Source organism: Stegodyphus dumicola, chromosome 1 (assembly GCF_044657685.1).
Source record: "Stegodyphus dumicola isolate Sdum_Otavi_A_Nest chromosome 1, ASM4465768v1".
Classification (NCBI taxonomy): Eukaryota; Metazoa; Arthropoda; class Arachnida; order Araneae; family Eresidae; genus Stegodyphus; species Stegodyphus dumicola.
In genome coordinates, this window is record NC_140768.1 from 188,192,570 (window position 1) to 188,213,296 (window position 20,727).

Consider the following 20,727-nt stretch of genomic DNA (forward strand, 5'->3'; position numbering starts at 1 on the left):
TGGTATTATTTTCATACCCTGCCGTATAAAGATTTAAACTGATGAAAAGGTATCCATAATCAGTGCCTGAAATGTCAAAGAAGTTTTAGGATGTGCTTTCATAAAAGTTTTGCTTTGTTGATAAACACTTTTTTGCTACAAAACATTCTATTTTTACGCATTGCAGCAAAAACAAAACAACAATATTATAACTCATTTTAAGTTTTGTGTTTGCCATTTAAATTTTTTTTTTTAAAAAACTCAAATTAAAAACACGTCACAGTCTCTAAAAATAATAAATACTTAAAATTATAAATATATATACTTATATAATATAAACATTTAAAAAAGATTATTATATACAGAACGAATATAGTTTTCTTATCAGTTTTGCGAATTTAATTCTTCGCATCACTACAGCTAACCAAAATGCTTCCATTACTTGCTTTCCATAGAAATTCTAACTATAAGCATATTCAAATAAATATTTTAGTACTTATGTAGAACTTTCATGATAAAGCATGGTTCATTTTCTTGAACAATCCTTAAAATCTCTCGCTATGCTATAAAAACTCTTGACTTTTGCACTTAACGGAAAGGGTAGTATGAATGCATGCAGATTATTACTCTACGTAACTTATCAATTAAACTTCACCTAGCTATGCATGTTGCAATGATACTCCACTGCGACAAGTCTTATCAAATATTACATGCGGATACGTAGACACTATAATGCAATTAACATCTGCCTTTTTCCTCCTTCCATTTATATCCATGTGTCACGTCTGAAACATATACAGAAATATTTGTAATGTATCATGTTTATTTTTGTTAATAACAGCAACACTAGTGTACTAGCTCACAAAAAGCCATTTCTTCAGTTCGCATTACAGCCTAACTAAATATTTAATTCTTTACGCTTTTAACGTCACAAGAGCTTTACAATTCTGATGGGGGGGTATCTTTCTTTTCCACAGATGCAACATAAGAAATAATTAATAAAATACTGTTACTTTTTTTACTCTTCTCTGATACCAGTTGTTACGTTATTCTCTTCCTTCACGCTCGTACGGGGTTCCTAGATTTGGAGTGAATAACGACGACACTTGATGAAGTATCGAAACACACTTTATTTAGGCAATATTAATCAGGACAGCTCCAAAGTCACTTTTTACAGTCGTCGAAGACCTACTATAAACACGCTGACACGATCAGCCTTCCCACTGTCAGGCAATAACGGTGGAGATAGCTTCACTTAAAAGCACCCGACTCTGCTTTCCGGAGTACAGCTCCCGACTCTGCTTTCCGAAGTACAGCTCCCGACTCTGCTTGGTCGTTCTCGGAACTCCACGTACTCTCGAGACTCTCCACGCTACAACTCGCGATGCACTTGACACACGAGCACAGCTCCCGACTCCTTGGTTCAGTCGTTCCCAGAGCTCAACACGCTTTCTCGACGATGCACTAACCGCGATACACTAAGAGACTCCTTCGGTGAACTCGACGACCCACTCGGCACTCGTTGCCCGGCTGTCAACTCGATCGACTCCGCAGGGATTGACTCGCTAGACGAGACACACTCTCAATACTACTATCAACTCATTAGCCGAGGCACTTACACACTAACTGACTGCGGACCAGCAGGGTTTATATAGCTTTCGGCTTGTGTTCGAGAACCTTCTGGGCTAAACCGGTAAGAATTCGTTCCAGAAGGTTCTCCATCCGTCCATGGTGTATCGCCAATTTTGTCGCCAAATGGGCGATTTCTCTCCAAATATGGCAACCCAGGCTTTTCTCATTTTATGGCAACCCTAAAACTGTTTTGCGGGGAAGCCATCTTACCGCACCTGTACATTTCGTAACACTGCCCCCCTCCCAAGGACTGCACGTCCCGGGCAGTACAACCCTTGGTCAGAGGCATAATTTGATACAAACAAAAGGTAATAAAACAAACAAATAACATAACTAAGGAAACAAATATTTACACCATATTCAAGTTATATACACAAATTAAACACATAACAATTTTAAATTATACACATTAAAGTTAAGAATGAATTTCAGTCTCAGTCTTTTCATTAAGTTATACCCGGGTCAAATACTTTTCCACTGCAGTTCTCAGTTGCATTTCTTTTTTGCATATCACAGTATGAAGATTCAGTCCTTTCAGACGTTTCATCCACAGGAGGATCGGAAACAGTTTGTTCACCACTCTGTAGTTCATTCACAGCATGCATACAGTTCACGATCATGCATGCATACAGTTCATGCATGCATACAGCATGCATACAGTTCGACGATCTCGTGTTTTCACTTTGTTCACCTCGGTATTTTTAGCAATTGGTACATGCTTATTTACCTCTGTTTCCTGAAAACCAGTTCTGATGTTTGCATTAGAGTCGCGAACGGAACCCGATTCTTCACTATGAGACGCACACATAGTATGCAAAAGTGGGTGAATTTTCTTGCCATACTGGAGCGCACTGCTTAAGCTGTACATCAGCTTCTCCCATCTCTGCATCACACGCACTTTCAGATGATTCAACACTTGCTGCTTGCGACTTCGTCATTTCACTATCACTTTCGACGATCTCGTGTTTTCACTTTGTTCTATCTCTACTTCAGGCACATGAGATTCAATATCTTCTTTCCCGTCTTTTATTTCTTCATCTTTTCGTTCTTTTCCTTTAATCCCGTTAAATGTTTCCTCCATCATTTCTTGATCTTTCTCAGGCAATTCATTAGCTACTTCTTTCATTTCTTCATCCTTTGATTCTTCAGACGCCACTTCTGTCATTTCCACCTCGTCTTTTATGCCTCCAGTTTCTTCTGTAAGCTCAACTTTCAGCTGTTGGAGTTGCTCTCGCACATTTTCTTGGCCGCCATTTATCTCTTCTCGTCGGCCTTTCTTCTCTTCTAGTCCGGCTTTAATATCAGCTGTAATCTCTTTATATCCAGCTTTTATCTCTTTATAGCCAGCTTTTATCTCATAATATCCGGCTTTTATCTCGGCAAATCCGGCTTTTATCTCAGCATATCCGGCTTCCATCTTTCCTTGGAATTCAGCAAAGGCAGTCAAGAGCTGTCTTAGTAGATCTTCCATTGGTCTTGTCACTGGCATTCACCCTCAAATCCCACTTCTGATACCAGTTGTTACGTTTTTTTAATTTTCTCTGACACCAGTTGTTACGTTATTCTCTTCCTTCACGCTCGTACGGGGTTCGTAGCTGAGTCAATAACGACGACACTTGATGAAGTATCGAAACACACTTTATTTAGGCAATATTAATCAGGACAGCTCCAAAGTCGTCGAAGATACACGCTGACACGATCAGCGACACAGCCTTCAGGTTATCAGGCTATCACGGTGGAGACAGCTTCCTGCAAAGCACCTGACTCTCTGCTTGGTCGTTCTCGGAACTCCACACTAAGAGACTCCTTCGGTGAACTCGACGACCCACTCGGCACTCGTTGCCCGGCTGTCAACTCGATCGACTCCGCAGAGATTGACTCGCTACTCGCTAGACGAAACACACTCTCAAAACTACTATCAGCTCACTAGCCGAGGCACTTACACACTAACTGACTGCGGACCAGCATGGTTTATATAGCTTTCGGATTGTGTTCGTGAACCTTCTGGACTAAACCGGTAAGAATTCGTTCCAGAAGGTTCTCCATCCGTCCATGGAATATCACCAATTTTGTCGTCAAATGGGCGATTTCTCGCCAAATATGGCAACCCTGCCTTTCCTTGCCATTTTATGGCAACCCTAAAACTGCTTTTCGGGGAAGCCATCTTACCGAGCCTGTACATTTCGTAACAATGCATATTTGAGTTTTCATTGTGACAGAGAGCTTAAAGAGTTGTTCTAATTTTATACCATCACACACTATATCATTTTCACTTTTTTTAGTGTGTGTATGCAGTTAACGCAATGTTTCATCCAAATTAAATTGACATTACCTTCAAAACTGAAAACAGTCTCTTTCAACATGCCATAAGCTTGTCTAATATTAAACAATACTGCAACTGCAACGATGATGGATAAAATTAACGCAATAATAAATTGTCGATAAGAAAGTGAAAAATCTTCTTTTCAAGAATATTAATGTCTAAATCAAAATAATATTATTAATTTAAAGGGAATACCAGAATTCGTACACATCGTACATAAAATTCAAAAATACTTTTTTTTAAAGAATAGTTTAATTAAAAATAATGCTCCCGATCGAGAAGATAGACAAGTAAACATATAAAATGTAAAGCAATTTCAACCTTCAGTATCTGTCTGCTTCCATGCCCTTCGAATTAACTTACACCTTTTCGTCGCCCTGCGATGGCAACACGTTTTTGATTTGTCGTCGATGGAATTCGGTCGCTGAATGTAGCTAGCTGACTTGTAACTGTTCTTAGTTAAATTTTATACTTAAAACTTAACTGTGTTATAAGATTATTACTAGATGTTTACATATGGATATTTTATTATTAAATGGTTAATAACTAAATATCCAGTTTGGTTCGAATAAACCGAGAGTAGTTGAATTTATTATAAATATTTAAAATCGAAACTACTTCTTCCGTTTCGGCGCCATTCAAACATCGGAACGTAAACAGTATCTTTTTAATTTAACTAAATATTCAAATTAAAAAGGTCATTAAAATTCTACAGTTTCCAACCTACTAATGCATACATATTAATTCAGCTGAAAAAACGGCGATATACCATCTCCAAGACTCACCAACGATACAATGAACCATGCACATTCCATAATTAACTGCATTTTTTTTTACACGATCATTATCTAAATCTATGGGGTGGGTAAAAATAACAACTCACGAAAATGATTCTCTTGACCTCCTTGACTGCCGAAGATAACGACAAAATTCCAATTAATAGCACATCTAATTTTACCAAATTACTGACTGGCAGCGTTCCATCACACTTTAGACTGGGTAATTACTGAAAGACGCTCAGACAGCGGCTGAATGCTACGATTACTGTTGCTAGGAATGATTCATATGATACATTTTTGATTGCATATGCTATGACTGCCTGATTACTATAAATTTCATGCAATGCACAGTAAAATTTACTGGAATTTTATCATTTACACTTTCAATTTTGAAATATGATTTCCTACAGTGAAAGTATTACATACATCTTCAGACTGCACTTCACCTCAGAAGTAGGTAACGAGACCTTACGTAAACCCTTGTTTTTGTCCTAAAATTTCAACAGCAAATAATAAAAATGTATACAATTTATTCCGTCATTAAATTAGATAAGGTTATTTTAATATGGCAAAGGACACAATGACTATCTGCCAAAAAGGGAGGGCTACCTTAATGGAGGACATTCTAAAGGAAATTGGCTCATATTCACGTTACATATGGAGAAAACCATGACAACCACATGGAGATACCTTATCCTACGGCTGATGCAGTGCTGCCGAGCTTTGGTACTTTAAAGGGGTATGGTACTTTAGTTTACATCCAGAACATGTTGCCTTGACAGCGGTTTGGTAGTACTTCCACACAAGACATTTCCATACATATCGGAAAATTGAACACTTCTGCACAAAAGAAACATTCATTGTTGGAGAGATAATAGCAATCTGTCTAGTTTAGTGGTATTTCCACACAAATCACATCTTGGTTATATTTCGATAACTTGCAACAGCAATTTTCATTATGAATTTGTTTTAAAAAATTTTAAGCTACTGGACTACAAAAATATACATTTTTTCAAAATGTATGCGTTACATATAAAGCATGATAAATACCTTAAGGTATCTTTAAAATGTCAAAATATCGTAAAACACACTTTAATTTTCTTATAACTAACTGGAATAAGCGTAAAAATTTGCATACTTCTTTCGATGCCCTTGACACTGTATTTGCTACTCTTCTTTTATGATCCATACATCAAAATGCATTAAATTGTAGCATTGTAAGATGCACTTTTTAAAAATTCTTAGAGGAGGCACTTAGGTTTTATATAATTAAAACAGAGACCCCCCAGAGGTTTAGTGGTTGGGAGAGCATCCAGAGATAACGATAGGACTGGGTTCGAATCCCGGAGAGGGTCTAGAACTTTTCGCGATCGCCATTTCACCGTGGCCGTTTCGCCGTCAAGATATATTTATCTTTACATGACTGTATTTTATCTTGTCGTATTATACTCGTATTAAATTTATTTAGTTTAATAATTCTGTTTACCTTTTGTGCAATAATGTGTGTATGATTATGGCAAAGCCTCGAGGGCTATCTGCCTAACGGGAGGGATGCCTTCGTGGAGGACTTTCTAAGGGAAACTGGCTCATATACACGTTACACATGGGGAAAACCACGAAAACGCCCATGCAACCAGCCCGAGAGGTGCCGTGTGTGTTACAAGAATGAAATTAGAAGTGAGACTCCCTGGCAGTGTAAACAATGCAGGATTCCTTTGCACTTAACCAGAGTGTTTTGAAAAGTACCACACGCTTGAAGACTATTAACCATATACCTAATTAAAGTTTTGCTCTGATTTTTTCTTAATTTTACCGTTTTTAATGTTATTTAACAATATGTAAAAATAAATATTAATTAAGAATATGTAAGAATTATAAAATGAAACAAGTTTTTTAAATAAAAATTAAATGGTTATTTCATGCACACTTTTTCATTGTTAAATAACCGGAAGAGGTTAAATATACATGAGTATTTATGCATACTCTTGTAAAAATCGTGAATTCGCTTTTAATTAAAAACGTAAATGTTTATTAAATTATTTACAAACGTATTTGGAAATGAACGATTGATTCATTCATAAAATCCTGTGAGTGTTACTGTGAAGAAATTTATTAATTAAATACATCTAAACTAATAGTGATTATAAATATTATCTAAATATATAATGACCTTAACATTTAACCGTAAGCATAAACTGAAATTATGTTAACAAATACATCTATAAAACTATGTAAGCAAGAATTATTCGTACTGCAAAACAACTATTAAAATGTCTTGCGAAGCAGAGTCTATGAGATGCGTACTTAAGGAAATAGTAAAGTCGAATTTTTAAAATGTGTATTGTTGAAATAAAGCTTAAAAAATTTTTGGTTAATATTAAAATAAATATTTCCTTACATTTTACAATAATTTAATTAAAAGTATTTAATAATACTTAAAAACTTTTCTTTTTCTATCCCATTCAGAAATCCTGATAGAAAGTTAAATACACGGAAATCGGAAATTAGCAACAATATGATAAATTATTATATATATAATAACATTAAAACAAATAACTATTAAAAGAAAAAGTGCTCTAATTTGAAATAAACTTTGATTTTTAATTTTCATGATCGTTAACGGAATAAAATCGAATTACCTTGAAATTTTCGTCAAATGAAATTAGCGAAAACTGAAAACTTGTGAAAACTTTTCACTCAAATTAAAACTATTCTGAGCATGGAAAAATTATAGCATTTGATTCCGTTCAGAATGAAATGTTGTTTAAAAATGTATTTTATTCACATGGTTAGAACTCTGAAATATTGTAGGAAAATTATACTTAAATTTATAACGTAATTATAAATGTTTACCTGTGAACATGTCAAAACCTATTAATCTTATGGCAAGTCACTGAATGTCTGAGCAGGAGGGGTGTGTCACTGCTTTTCAAGGGAGTGTACGAGAAAACTTATTTCGGCCTCTCCTCCTCTTTCCTACCTCATAGAAATCAGCCATGCAGCCAGCCCGTTCGTCTGGGATCGAACCTGAATCGATCTCCCAGTATTCAACGGCCACTGGTGAGGCCTATTCCGTCTTTAACACCATTTTCTTTAGCTTTTATCGTAACTGGAAAATTATATAGTAATTGCTCTTGCATTTCCTCATACTTAATTTCTCTGCAAAACCTATCTAAAAAATTGATTAGAAGATCTGTGATGGCATCTTCAAATATGGAATCCAACCGCTCCAGCATCAAATAGGCTTACACTAAAGCTATGGTATAGTTTAAGAAAACTACATAATAAAAAGTAATGGAAATATTTAAAAAATACATACTTTATTACAATAAAATTCTTTATTTTTCAACTAATATGTAATAGTCATTATATTTAATTATACTAGACATCTTTCCTCTAGTTTAGACTACATTTAATAAGTTCTTAGTATCATTAGTTGATAATTTCTCCAATCGCTTTGCGTAATTTCAGAATAATATTAATAACATCGCCTCCATCCAAACATACGAACATGTTCAATACTTTAAACATATAAAATTACATTATTTCCTAATATGTAGGAAAATATCCATCATTAGCAGAAATTCGATTCAACCATCTACTGTAAGACAGTTGGGGAAGAACATTTGTGTGATTATTCCTTTGCGTGACTGATCATCCCATCTATTCTACGATTCAGTTACACTTAGTTCTTTGTTTTGAATGTCTTAATCGGGGTTTTCATGAAGAAGTTGATGCTGGGGAGGAGGAGGTAAATTTTCTTTAGATTATATCAATTACTCTGCTGTGTTGCTACCTTGCACATTACATTTTAAATCAACTTACATACACTGGCATTACGACGTACTAATGACGCATCTCAAATCTTCCTAAACAGTACTACGGATAAGTAACGCCTTGAAAAAAAAAAAAAAACTAAAGGTAAGTCGAATCCTGAAAAATACATTCATGTCCATAAATTAAGGATAATTCGGAGTCACGCGGAAATCGAACTCTAAAATAAATATATCACCTGTGAAATCACTACACACATCTTCAAGAATCATATGCAAATTTCAGGAAGTAACCAGATGACACCGATGGTACGTCACAATGACGAGAGTGTAAGAGAGTGATATATAAGGAAAACAGGAAAAGAAGTAAAATTGGTCGCAGGCGCTTTATAAGCATTTCAGTCCAATAACCGAATAGTTATGACACAAAGGGCGCATTTGGATGATTTTTTACGTGGTAGAATTATCGGCCGTCTGGAACATGGGCGTACCCAACTGGAAGTATCAGACGAACTTGAAATTGCCCAGAATGTCATCTCCAGGCTTTGACAACGATTCCAAGATGATGGTAATGTGAGTAGACGTTACAACACAGGTCGCCCCAGAGTTACATCGCCGAATGAGGACCGGTATTTGGCAGTTACTGCCAAAAGAAACAGGCGGAGCACAGCCTCAGACCTGTCTCGTCAGCTCTCTTCAGCCACTGGTACGACAATTTCAAGGCAGACCGTGTACAGACGCTTACGGCAGATTGGTCTATATAGTCGTAGACCTGTCAGATGCGTTCCACTTACTGAAACTCACTGTCGCCTGCGGTTAGCCTGGAGTAGATAGCATGCATTGTGGACACCGCAAAAGTGGGCTTGTGTGATGTTTTCCGACGAGTCCAGGTTTAGATTCTCGCCGGACTTTCATATGGAGAGCTCCAGGTACCCGTTACCACCAAGGAAACATCATTGAACGACACCGTTACGGTGGTGCAGGAGTGCTTGTTTGGAGTGGAATTATTCTGGTTTCCAGAACTGACCTACATGTTCAAATTGGAACCATGACAAGCCAAATGTATCGGGACGTGATTCTGGAACAACATGTACGTTTGTTTCGGGGCACCATGGGCGCACAATTTGTGTTTATGGATGACAACGCCCGTCCTCACCGTGCAAACACCGTAAGCGAATGCCTTCAATCGGAGGATATCACCCGTATGGACTGGCCAGCATTCTCACCGGATTTGAATCCAGCAAAGCACGTGTGGGACATGCTTGGCTGACGAGTTGCAGCCCGTGAACCTTCTCCTACATGTCTACCGGAACTTCGGAGAGCATTGCTTTTTGAGTGGTGTAATATTCCCCAAGATCAGATCGATAATTCGATACTCAGCATGCCTAGGCGTACGGACTGTATTGCATCGTCTGGGAGACATGCAATGTATTAACAATCATACCAACCATGTAATATTGGTTTTTTGTAAATAGGTTTTTTTTTTTTTTAATTTGCTACAGGGAGAAAAAATTGCTAATTTTTTTAATAATATCAAACATATAGCATCTTTTTTTACTCTTTACCTTTTGTTTAATAAATAAGCTTTACAAGTAAGTCAAATTTGTTCTTCTTCTAACTCTTCCTTTGCCTGATTTTGCATTATCCTTAATTTATGGCCATGAGTGTATTTGAAAGTGAAATACCTACCTGATCTCTCAAATTTTTAAAATAAGAAAAAAAAATTTAATTAATATTTAATTTTTTAAATGAAGACAAATCTGAAACCTGCATTTAATGAAAAACGAATATTAAAATTCCTTTTCTTTTTAAATACACATATATTTATTTCAAAAGTGCAAATGAAATGTATTGAAACGAAACATATTTCAATATGGCATTTCTTCGAAAGCTCTAATAAAAGCAATTCTTAGGAATTAATGGAAAGAAACAGAACATTTTTACTCGAAGCAATTAGTTAAATACGAGCTAAAAGGCCCGAAAGTGTAATTTTAACTAAAGGATATCTAATGAGGTATTGGAAATATCATTATTTTCATGTTTTTATTGAATTTAAATTGGTTGTTTGAAAGTGTCCAAATACTTATGCGAGTCTATTTCAAAATTGTTCGAAAATTATTATTACTTTTTTTTTTTAAACACCGAAAACACTACCAATATTTTTTCGAATAGAGAGATAGATGCTACCTAGGAGAAAATGTCCTATCGCTAATGCTTCATAACTGATATTTGTAAATAAATATGAAAAGCACAAATGTTTAAAAACAAATGTGAATTGTATATATGTATAAACAGACAAATTAATAAGCTTCTCGAATAAAAATTTTAGAAATTATGTTTAATTTTATATTAAGAAAAATAGTCCATTTGGGAGATCTCAAAAATAAGAATATTAAACTCTTTAAGGAAATGTAAATCTAACATGTTTAAAGCAGATAATTTTATTACTAAATTCATTACCTTGCTAATCTGAAGGAAAAACAATCAGCTAGAAATATAAATTTGTTTAACCATAATGCTACGCGTAATATATATAGAATTTTATGTCGATGATGATGAAAGAATTCTATTTTCATTTTATTTAAACCATTTCAATACCTGGAACATAGAGTAAAAGAATATCAAAATATATATCTAAATTTCACGATTATAAACCAGTTTTAACTGCAAAGATATTTACCAGCAATTATGTTTCAAAGGTCACCTTCGAAGATTATTTAAATCTTCTTTTAATTTGAGTTCCCTGAGATTTTGCTAGATTTTGTTCTATCAAAAATTCCGTTAAAAATTCTCTAATTCTTTTTTTTTTTTTCCCTTTTGTTGTTGTAGAGGCAAATTAAGAACTAATTCACGAATATTTAATAACATTTACGTTTTTGAAGCAACCATATCAATTAAATATTGAAATGATGCAAGTTCTAAGAATACATCAAACAGACGATTTTTTTTGTTTGTTTTTATATATAAATATATGATAAAAATATTTTTTTTCTCTGTCAACTAAAATGCTTTTGTTCCCTACTAATGAATGGCGCCACACGAGCACCTCATTTGTTCAAAGTTTATTTATTCTATGGACGGCGGCACAGGAGACTCCGTCGCTAGTAATCTCCGAGTTCTAGCACAGCATGTGTACAAATACTTCCATATTATTGGATACAACTTATTCGATTCTTCAAGCATTTAAAAGTCAAGTATCATATATTGGTAAAGGCCGTTAATGGTTGATTGCCTCTTACTAAGCGATAAGACATAGACATAGACATAGACATGTTTTTTTCTGTACAACGTTGCCATTGTTCGCTTTGAAATCCTTGAGTTTGTTAATCAAAAACTAGTTAAAGTTTTACAAAACATGAAATCGATATTATTTTATCCAAGAACAAATGATATACAAGTGCATTTTATATTTACAACAAATGATTTCATTTGCAGTCCCATTATTTCTGCAATATGAATTTTCTCCATAAAAACAGAAAAATTCTTTTTTTTTTTTTTTTTTTTTTTTTTTTTATCTCACTATTTCTTTTTCCAGGAAAAAATATTTAACTTTTAAAGAGGAGAAAAAGTAAACGCGTTAAATAAAAGAAAATCATTTATTTTAACTTCAGTTTAAAGCACCTTTTAAAATCTCGATATCATTTTTGGGTATCATATATTTGCTAGAAATGGATTTAAAATTTCAGAGAAATATTTTAAATTAAAATTATTATAAGATAGTTTTACTTTAAAATTTTGCATAAATTGCTTCCCTTGCTGATTTATCTCTGATGTTATACATTTAAGATATAAAACTCGGATTTCATTTCGATTAGAATCACAGCATAAAATTCATAGTTGTAAATAAAATACAAGAAAATTATTTTAGTGTCTAGAAAATTATACTTAATAAACGCTGTAAATTCTAATAAACGCTGTAAATTCCATCGCAAATTATTAAAATTAGACGAAAAGAAACATAATTAAAATATAGTCAGAAAATCCTTTTTGAAAATTCAATTTTTATTCATATTAATCTATCAAATTTCCAGGATATCTTTTCAATTAATAAATACAAGAAATTACTTGAGAGAAAATATTTAAATGTGTGTGTTCTGTACTACTAAGATAATTTAAGTCATAGCATTAAATTGATACAGGAAATAAATACGTGCACTCATCAATTTATAAATATGAATGAGTATTTCTTATAAGAAACGTTTTAGAGCTGGTATTAAAATAAAGAATTTTGAAATAAATTTAATTGTTAATTCCTACAGAAAGAAAATTTACTTTACCACTGTAATAAAGGGATAAGAAAACTTGCGAAACATGTAAGGATTATTTGCTCTAGATCAGTGGTTCTTGATCGGGGTGCGGGAATGTATTTTTGGGGGTCCGGGAGAAGCCCCTACCTAACCATAAAAATTATTAAATATCATTTATTAGATTTCTTTTAATAAAATATTTGAAATCTGCAATAGTGTCCCCAATATTGAAGCTCATAAAAATTGGTAGCACCTAGCTTACTTATCGGCAAAAGACATAGGAAAGAGCCGGTGCCGATGAGCGTATACACTACGCTACCAAAAGGCATGAAACGCTACAAACGAACGCGAACAAGCAGCTAGGTGACGGAGAAAAGAAAAAAAAAAACTTTCTGGGAATACAAGCCGAGAACGTTATCCCAGCTTGCGCATGCGCTGAGTTCAATATGTGCTGCTCCAATGGAATCTACGGATTCACAGATTTGTATCTGCACCTACTGCTCCTGTGTTAGGTTGAGTCAAGTTGAGTCAACTATTGTGTCTGCGACATGTGTATTGTGTATTCTGACTTGTCCAGAAATCTCTTGAAACTAATACATTCTTAATTGCCCGTTCAAGCCGAATAAGATTCAGTGACATTACAAACGTAAGAATATTTTATATATCATATTACATTATTTCTAACTAATTAAATGGATTATAGTGAACCCCACTATGTCAAAAACAACGACAATGGAACGATAAGCATGCCGGTTATGGATTTACCTGCACAACCGAAAAAGATGGCACGCAACGACAACAATACATCTTGTGTTCCAAAATATTTTCAAACAGCAATCTCAAACCATCAAAGTTATTAGATCATTTCAACAATCTGCATGGTGGCGAAAAAGCACATAGCATGAACAGCTTGAAGTCAAAGAAGGCTCGGTTTGATACCAGTGAAACTATCCTAAAATTGTGCAGACCAGCAATTAAAAAACTTTTATTAAAAGCGTCATATCAAGTGGCACATTCACGTGCAAAAAAAGAAAGAAACCTCACACGATCGCTGAAGGGTTGATTAAACCTTCTGCTATAATTATTGCTAAAACAATTTTAGATTCAAAAGCACATAAAAAAATCCAACAAATTCCATTATCGAATGATATTATACAATCGCGAATACAAGATCTCAGTGAAGATGCTTTAATGCAAGTTATTGAAGACATAAAAATTAGTCCACTAAAAATAAGCATGCAACTGGATAAGTCAACTGATGTTGATAATTGTAGTCAACTTTTGGTATTTGTCAGGTATGTGAAGGAAAAAGAAGTGATAGAAGAATTTCTATTTTGTGAGCCATTGGAGGTGAATACGAGAGAAATTGATGTTTTCAATCGCATCAAAGATTTTTTTACTAAATATCAATTACCAATGAATGTGATTGGCTCAATATGCACTGATGGAGCCCCAGCAGTGTTAGGCAAAAATTCAGGATTTGTTTTCACACATGAAAAGAGAATTACCGGAAGTTTTAATAACGCATTGCATGTTGCATCGTCATGCACTTGCGTCGAAAGCATTGCCAGAAAGTTTCAAACAACATCTAACTACAGCAGTAAATGTAAAATACATCCGAGGGCGAGCGCTTAATCATCGCATATTTCGTGCATTTTGCGAAGAAATCGGTGCTGATCATACCATGCTCCTATATCACACCGAAATACGATGGTTATCTAAGGGTCGCATGCTTAACAGAGTTTTTGAATTGCGTGAGGAAATTATTCAATTACTGACTAGTCAAAACTGTTATTTAGTAAAAGATTTTGAGAGTAATGATGCAATGCTGAGGCTGGCCTACTTAGCAGACATATTTAACCATTTAAATGAATTGAATCTATCAATGCAAGGATTTGGTATAAATATAATAATATCTAGCAAAAAATTATCTTCATTTATCGCAAAATTAGAAATTTGGATACGTCGAGTAGAAAAGGAAAATTTAGCAAACTTTCCCTTGCTTGATTCTGTTATTGCGAAAAATGAAAAGAATACATTTATACTTGATATTTTAATACATTTGAGACGATTGAGCGATTCATTCAATGGATATTTTTCTACCGGAAATATTACCAAAATTCAGAAATGTATACTGGATCCATTTCTATTTAGAACAATTAGAATTGCAACAATTCTGGTGCTCACAGTTCAACGTTATCCAGAGTTGGCGAACGGAACACTGCAGTTACTCTTACCCTTTGCTACCACCTACTTGTGCGTGCGAAATGGGATTTTCATCGCTTTTGCATATAAAAACTAAAGCGAGAAATCGCTTAAATGCAAGTGGTGATTTACGCGTATGTCTTTCAAAAAGGATGCTCGCTTCGACAGTATAATAATGAACAAACAACAGACTAGTTATTAATAAAAATAATATTCTTTTGTATTTATATAAAATGTACAATGTTTTTGAATAAACACTAAGTTTCGCAAAAAATGTATTTTTCTAGACTAAAAAATTTAAAACACATTTTTTAGTGGGGTGCGGGAGATATATTTCCAGATTCAAAGGGGTGCGACTCGCTAGAAAGGTTAAGAAACACTGCTCTAGATGAATGATTTCGAGAAGCTGATTTTCTCCGTGTGAAACGGATGCAGGGCGGTTATACGTATTTGACCCTATATACAGACACCTATATACAGACATTTTTGGTCGATGCTATTTCGTTGAAACTTGGTATATACGGACGGATCATGAAGAAAAGAAAACTGCGATATAAAATAAAAATTTAAACCACTCCACACTCATCCGAGAAGGGCACTTTAATTACGATTACCCTATAAAATAGACAAAATAGAACATTCCGTAACAATACTTTAATTCCAAATATCACTAATGTACATGTTTTAACCGGAACAAAACATTCTTCCACTAACGTCCAATATGCAAAATAGTAAATAATAAATTCAAAGTATTCAAAACTAATAAAAATCTGAATATATACATTATTTTATGTTCAGAAGAATTACTCAGTTTTTTAATACAATTGTTTTATCAACTAGGTAAAATATTTATCTAAAAGTTTAAGCATATTTCAAAAAATAAAAGTCAGAATTCTGTCTGTATTACTGTTAATCACACAACCCGTAATTGAATCACATTAGACTCCTTTTAATTTTTATTTATAACTACCCATATTCAGTGCTATAACTAATATAGTTATACCAAACTATATGAGTCAATTCACACAGTCACATCAATATTGATGTCGGAAAATTAAAATGAAAACTTGAATTAAGCGCTATGTTAATTGAAGCACAGGCAAATATTCAAAAAGAACACGTACTAAAACGTTTAAATAAATTTCTTAATGGAAAGTTACTTTAACAGTTTTATGGCTACCACAATAAAATATAATGAATTTTTTTTTCAGATGCGAAGAGAGTTAGTTCGTGAAGAATTTATGCAGAAAAAAATTCTATTCAAATACATTATTCGAGTAAAAATGGGGAAAACACTAATTTTCTTTCATTCTATAAATTAAAATAAAGGTCTCTCCTCTTTATAAATGTTCTAAATTTAAAATATTTATAAAAGCTATTTAAATTATTTTCCCGATTTTGTGTAGTAAGTTTATTTCAAATACCATTTCAGTGGAACCGATTTTTAACATGTTAAACACGCCGTCGATCTTGGAATCGGCTTAGACCAAGCAATATATGCCTGGCGTTTAAAGCGCTAAATTAGCTTCAGGAGAATATACGTATATATTATTTTTATTTATTACAAATAGATGTTTTGGATTACTTTAAAATTCTTCGATGTGTTAACTACAGAATATAAAAAAATTAAACTCTTAAGTTCAAAATAATTACTTATGGAAACATGTCAAAGAAAAAGGGGGAAATTTACAAAAGCACTTCAATGGGAGAGTGCAAAAAACCCTATTCCAATAATAGTTATATTTTCTCAAAAACCCGATGGTAACAGAATAGAAAATACAAAAGTAAAGCAATAAAATTCTAACTATAAATAAATTTCGTACATAAATAATTACTTTCATTTGGATTTAAAATATTTGAGTCCATACTTTGTGTCTCCAAATTTCTGAAATCCATACAGATTACATTTCAGATTTCCTTTTTATAAACTAATTACAAAAACAGTAATAACAATTCAAAAAGTACTCGCTTCTTAAAAATGTAGAAATGAATTATATTATATAAATTATTATTAATATGTAAATTATTATTAACAGAAACAGTAATTGAAATTACAGAAATTATTTTTATCTTGAAAAAATTCGAATGATTTATGATAAATTATAAATAAACATAAACAGAAAATACACTATAAATGCAAAAAACTGCAACAGATAATTTTTCTAAAACTACTTCATAAACTGGAAACAAAATAAAAATCTTATCTGATTATCAAATATAATGATGCCTTAATAGAAAATTAATGATTTTTAAACATTTTTTATACAGTTCTAAAGGAAAGGGTGCAGACTACGACTTACCGATGGCAGCCAAAGGTGCTACCGTCGTAACCATGGTTACCGTAACCAACTGCCGATCCCCGATGAACTTCCAAATGCATTTTTACCGCGCGGTGGTGATGTGATCATCGTTGAAAAGAGGGCGCAAGACGTTTTGCGATTGGACAAAATGCTCTAAGTAAGTGGGCGTTACTTCAAGTGCCAAATTTCATTGAGTGCAGCATCATAGCCTCATTTAAAACGCAGACGACAATTTTATGGAACTTTTTCTTTCATTAGGAAATGTTTGCAAACGTAAGTAAAATGGATTTGTCACACTTACTCAGAACGTTCTTAAATGATGCACAGTTTTATTCGTTATTATTCTCTTCCGGTTACGGCGCAACCGAGGACGTAGAAATTAAGTCACATGCTATATTTGCATTTATTAAAAGGAATACTTATGACAAGGCACGTTCAATGCATAGCGTATATGCATTTTAAATAGCTTACATGAATTCTATGGAAGGAATTTTCGTGCCTTAAGCGGAAAGTGATAAAGTAACTTATTACGAATGAATGAGAAATTATGAAATAAGTGGCAGATCAGTTGCATAATTTTTCTTAGAAACTACTAGCAAATCATTCTTTCCAAAAATTAAAATTTCATTCATATTAAACTTAAGTTTCCTTCCTGAAAAACAACTTGATGCTACAGACTTGAATATCCTAAAAATATTCCTCTATACATGAAAATGGTGGAAAAGACCATGTATTTAAATGATTGTATTCATGAGATCTCTGTGATCCTTTTGAGTTAATCTCAATTTCAAACAGTTTCAAAACGAAATAACTTCGATATCTACTTATTAATGTCCTCTCGATTCATTCTGTAAGAAATAACACATTATTTATTGCAAATTTTTTTTTTTTTTTTTTTTTTTTAAAGTTAGATGATGCAGCATCCAGTTTGTTTAAAAAACTGAATACCCTCCCCCATTTGTTTGGTACATGTGCAATGCACATATTCTAGAGAAATACGCTTATTTCTTATTCAAAATCGTGAATTCATAATTATTTTTCATTTTAACATCCCTTTCTCTTTAATTAAAATTTATTTATTCACCATTACAGATTTCAATATATAACTCTTAAATTTAATTGCAAATGGAATATCATTATTATGACCTTTCGTCAGGAGACAAATAAGGAGACAAATAAGCAAACAAATAAAACAACTCAGATATAGGTTTAGTCTTGACACTGATACGGTAAAGGTCGAAACTTTTGTTGAGACTTTAGAAAAGAATTCACTCCAAATGAAATTCTTCATCACCAAAATTTCATTCAATTCGTCAGTTTTTAAGACTGGCGTAGTCAACCAGGTGCTGATAATGTCCTTTTACTCAACCTGCTAAAATTAAAAAATATAATCTTGAAATTAGAAAACAAAAATGCTTTAGTTGAAGAGGGAATTACAAACACAATGCTAAAAACTCTGCCATTAAATTTTATAACCTAGCTCATCAGCATCTACATCTTTCTCTGCATTATTTTCCAACTATATGGAAGACTGCTGAAACAATTCTTAATTCCTAAGGTAGAAAAAGACGGGATGAAGAAATTTACAGACCTATTAGCTTACAATTTAAGATAAATATTATAATCCCTTCGATAAACACTTCAGCTTTCCTTCGGTAACGTTCTCGAAAGCATCATCTACTTTATGACTGAAGCTGTCTTGAACAATTTGGATTTCGAAAAGGACTATCTACTCCGATGCAATTTGTAAGAATAACAGAAGTCATTAAATCTGCAATTCACAAACGTTAGTTCACTGCCCTCCTAATGTTAAGATGTGGACAAAGGTTTTGCCCACATCTGGCATAAGTGTCTTTTCTTATAAATTAATTAGCTGCAATCTAAGCAGGGAAATTATTCTAATAAATTGCTTCTTTGTCAGGAACATGTTTTTTACAGTTGAACAAGGAATATTTTTCTGCTCCCATAAATATTGAACCTGGGATTACCCAAGGATCAATTCTGGGTCCCATTTCTTATTTCATTTATGGTAAAGATTTCCCTCTTTATAACGACTACTCAAACCTATAAATTACTCGATAAAAACTCTATAAATGCGCAAATATTTAAGTAATCGAATAATATTCCATTAATGCAAGGTCTAATAGATGTCCTTTGATCCCATTTCCAGCATAAAGATTTTAATAGTCAGAAGCTTTTGAAAAAGCATAACTCTTATGTTCATTAACGATTCCTACTAATATTCCATAATGCTTTCTTAATGAGCGGAGTAGGGAACAAGGCCGGTGCTAGGTTCCCCAGTGCTAATTCTATAATTTCTAAATTCAGCCGCCCAGTTTCTTCCAAAATTATCAGTGTTTTGCCCCCTTTAATTTCTATCGCCCGAATCAAATGCATCGGTTGCAATAGTTCTGGTGCCGGCCCTGGCGTCGGACTGGTAGGGAATATAAGAAACATATTATACTATATATTCTCTTCGGAGCCACAGTTAGGATAAGACTTAAGTGAAAGAACACAATATGCTTCTAAAGTATTATTCAATATAAAATTTTTAAAATATTTTTTAAGAAATTAATATCAAATAATGTAACATCGAAATGCTAAATACGGCAAGTACTGTTTCAACAAATCCATTAATTTATGGAAAAGTAAGTTAACTTCGATGAAATAAACTTCGCTAGAGATTAGTTTTCATTCAAAACATAATACATTGTATGAAATTCGGAATTTTTTGAGGTTATTTAATTACTATATCAAAATTTATTAACGTTGAGTTCTTTTTTTATCTCCAATCATCAGGTCAAAACTGTTCTCCAGAAATTATTTACAAATAAGCAAATTAATAAATATTTTTATTCAAAAGATTTAGGATGCTTACGAGATAAAATCTGAATCTAACTTTTAATTCTCATGGATTATTATTCATAAAGAATATAAATATGATATGTTTTAAAATGGAGATAGTACACTATTTTGCTAATCCGATCAACTTGATATTCGACGAAAAAATTTCTCTTTCTCAAGTATGCAAATGATTAAAGTTTTTCGTGATCAGTGAATAAACACTTATAGTGCGTAACTTGCACTCTATAGAACAGCTAACAATTGCGAGATGCGAACATTTTTCTCATCCTTGACTTAGAAATTACTAATAATGTCTTTACGATCCACTCGGAGACCTTAACCCAAACGGATAAATTCGATGGGGGTCGAATCATCTCGCTGAGTGAAACTGCATGATCATTTAATTCAACAATCTACCAACTGCCCTGTAAGAGCACGGCCATGCGAAAATGCTTGCCACAATAAGGTACGCATCAATCAAATAATGGCTCTATTTGGCGAACGTGCAAAAATGCGACAGTAGACCGACTGATTATGCGACAAGCCCGAATTGGTTCAAAATCATTCATTATCCATAATACAACATGCTGTAGCCTTTTCCATACGAGCTGTAGTACTGGTCAGCATTTCACGACGCTTGGTCGA

The 20,727-nt window shown here is 33.4% G+C and overlaps 1 protein-coding gene across 26 annotated transcripts in view; it reads right to left on the reverse strand.

Moving 5' to 3' along the window:
- The window catches only part of trol (terribly reduced optic lobes), a 743,500-nt gene that overhangs the window by 431,679 nt on the left and 291,094 nt on the right, over positions 1 to 20,727 (reverse strand). Inside the window, exon 1 of one of the 26 annotated variants that reach the window (XM_085823978.1) lies at positions 17,239 to 17,370. The exons of the other annotated variants lie outside the window; for them this stretch is intronic. Coding sequence (XP_085680104.1) covers positions 17,239 to 17,272 — 34 coding nt within the window. The 5' untranslated portion in view covers positions 17,273 to 17,370. Of the gene's footprint in view, positions 1 to 17,238; positions 17,371 to 20,727 lie in introns of those variants that run through there. 26 annotated transcript variants of the gene reach the window in all.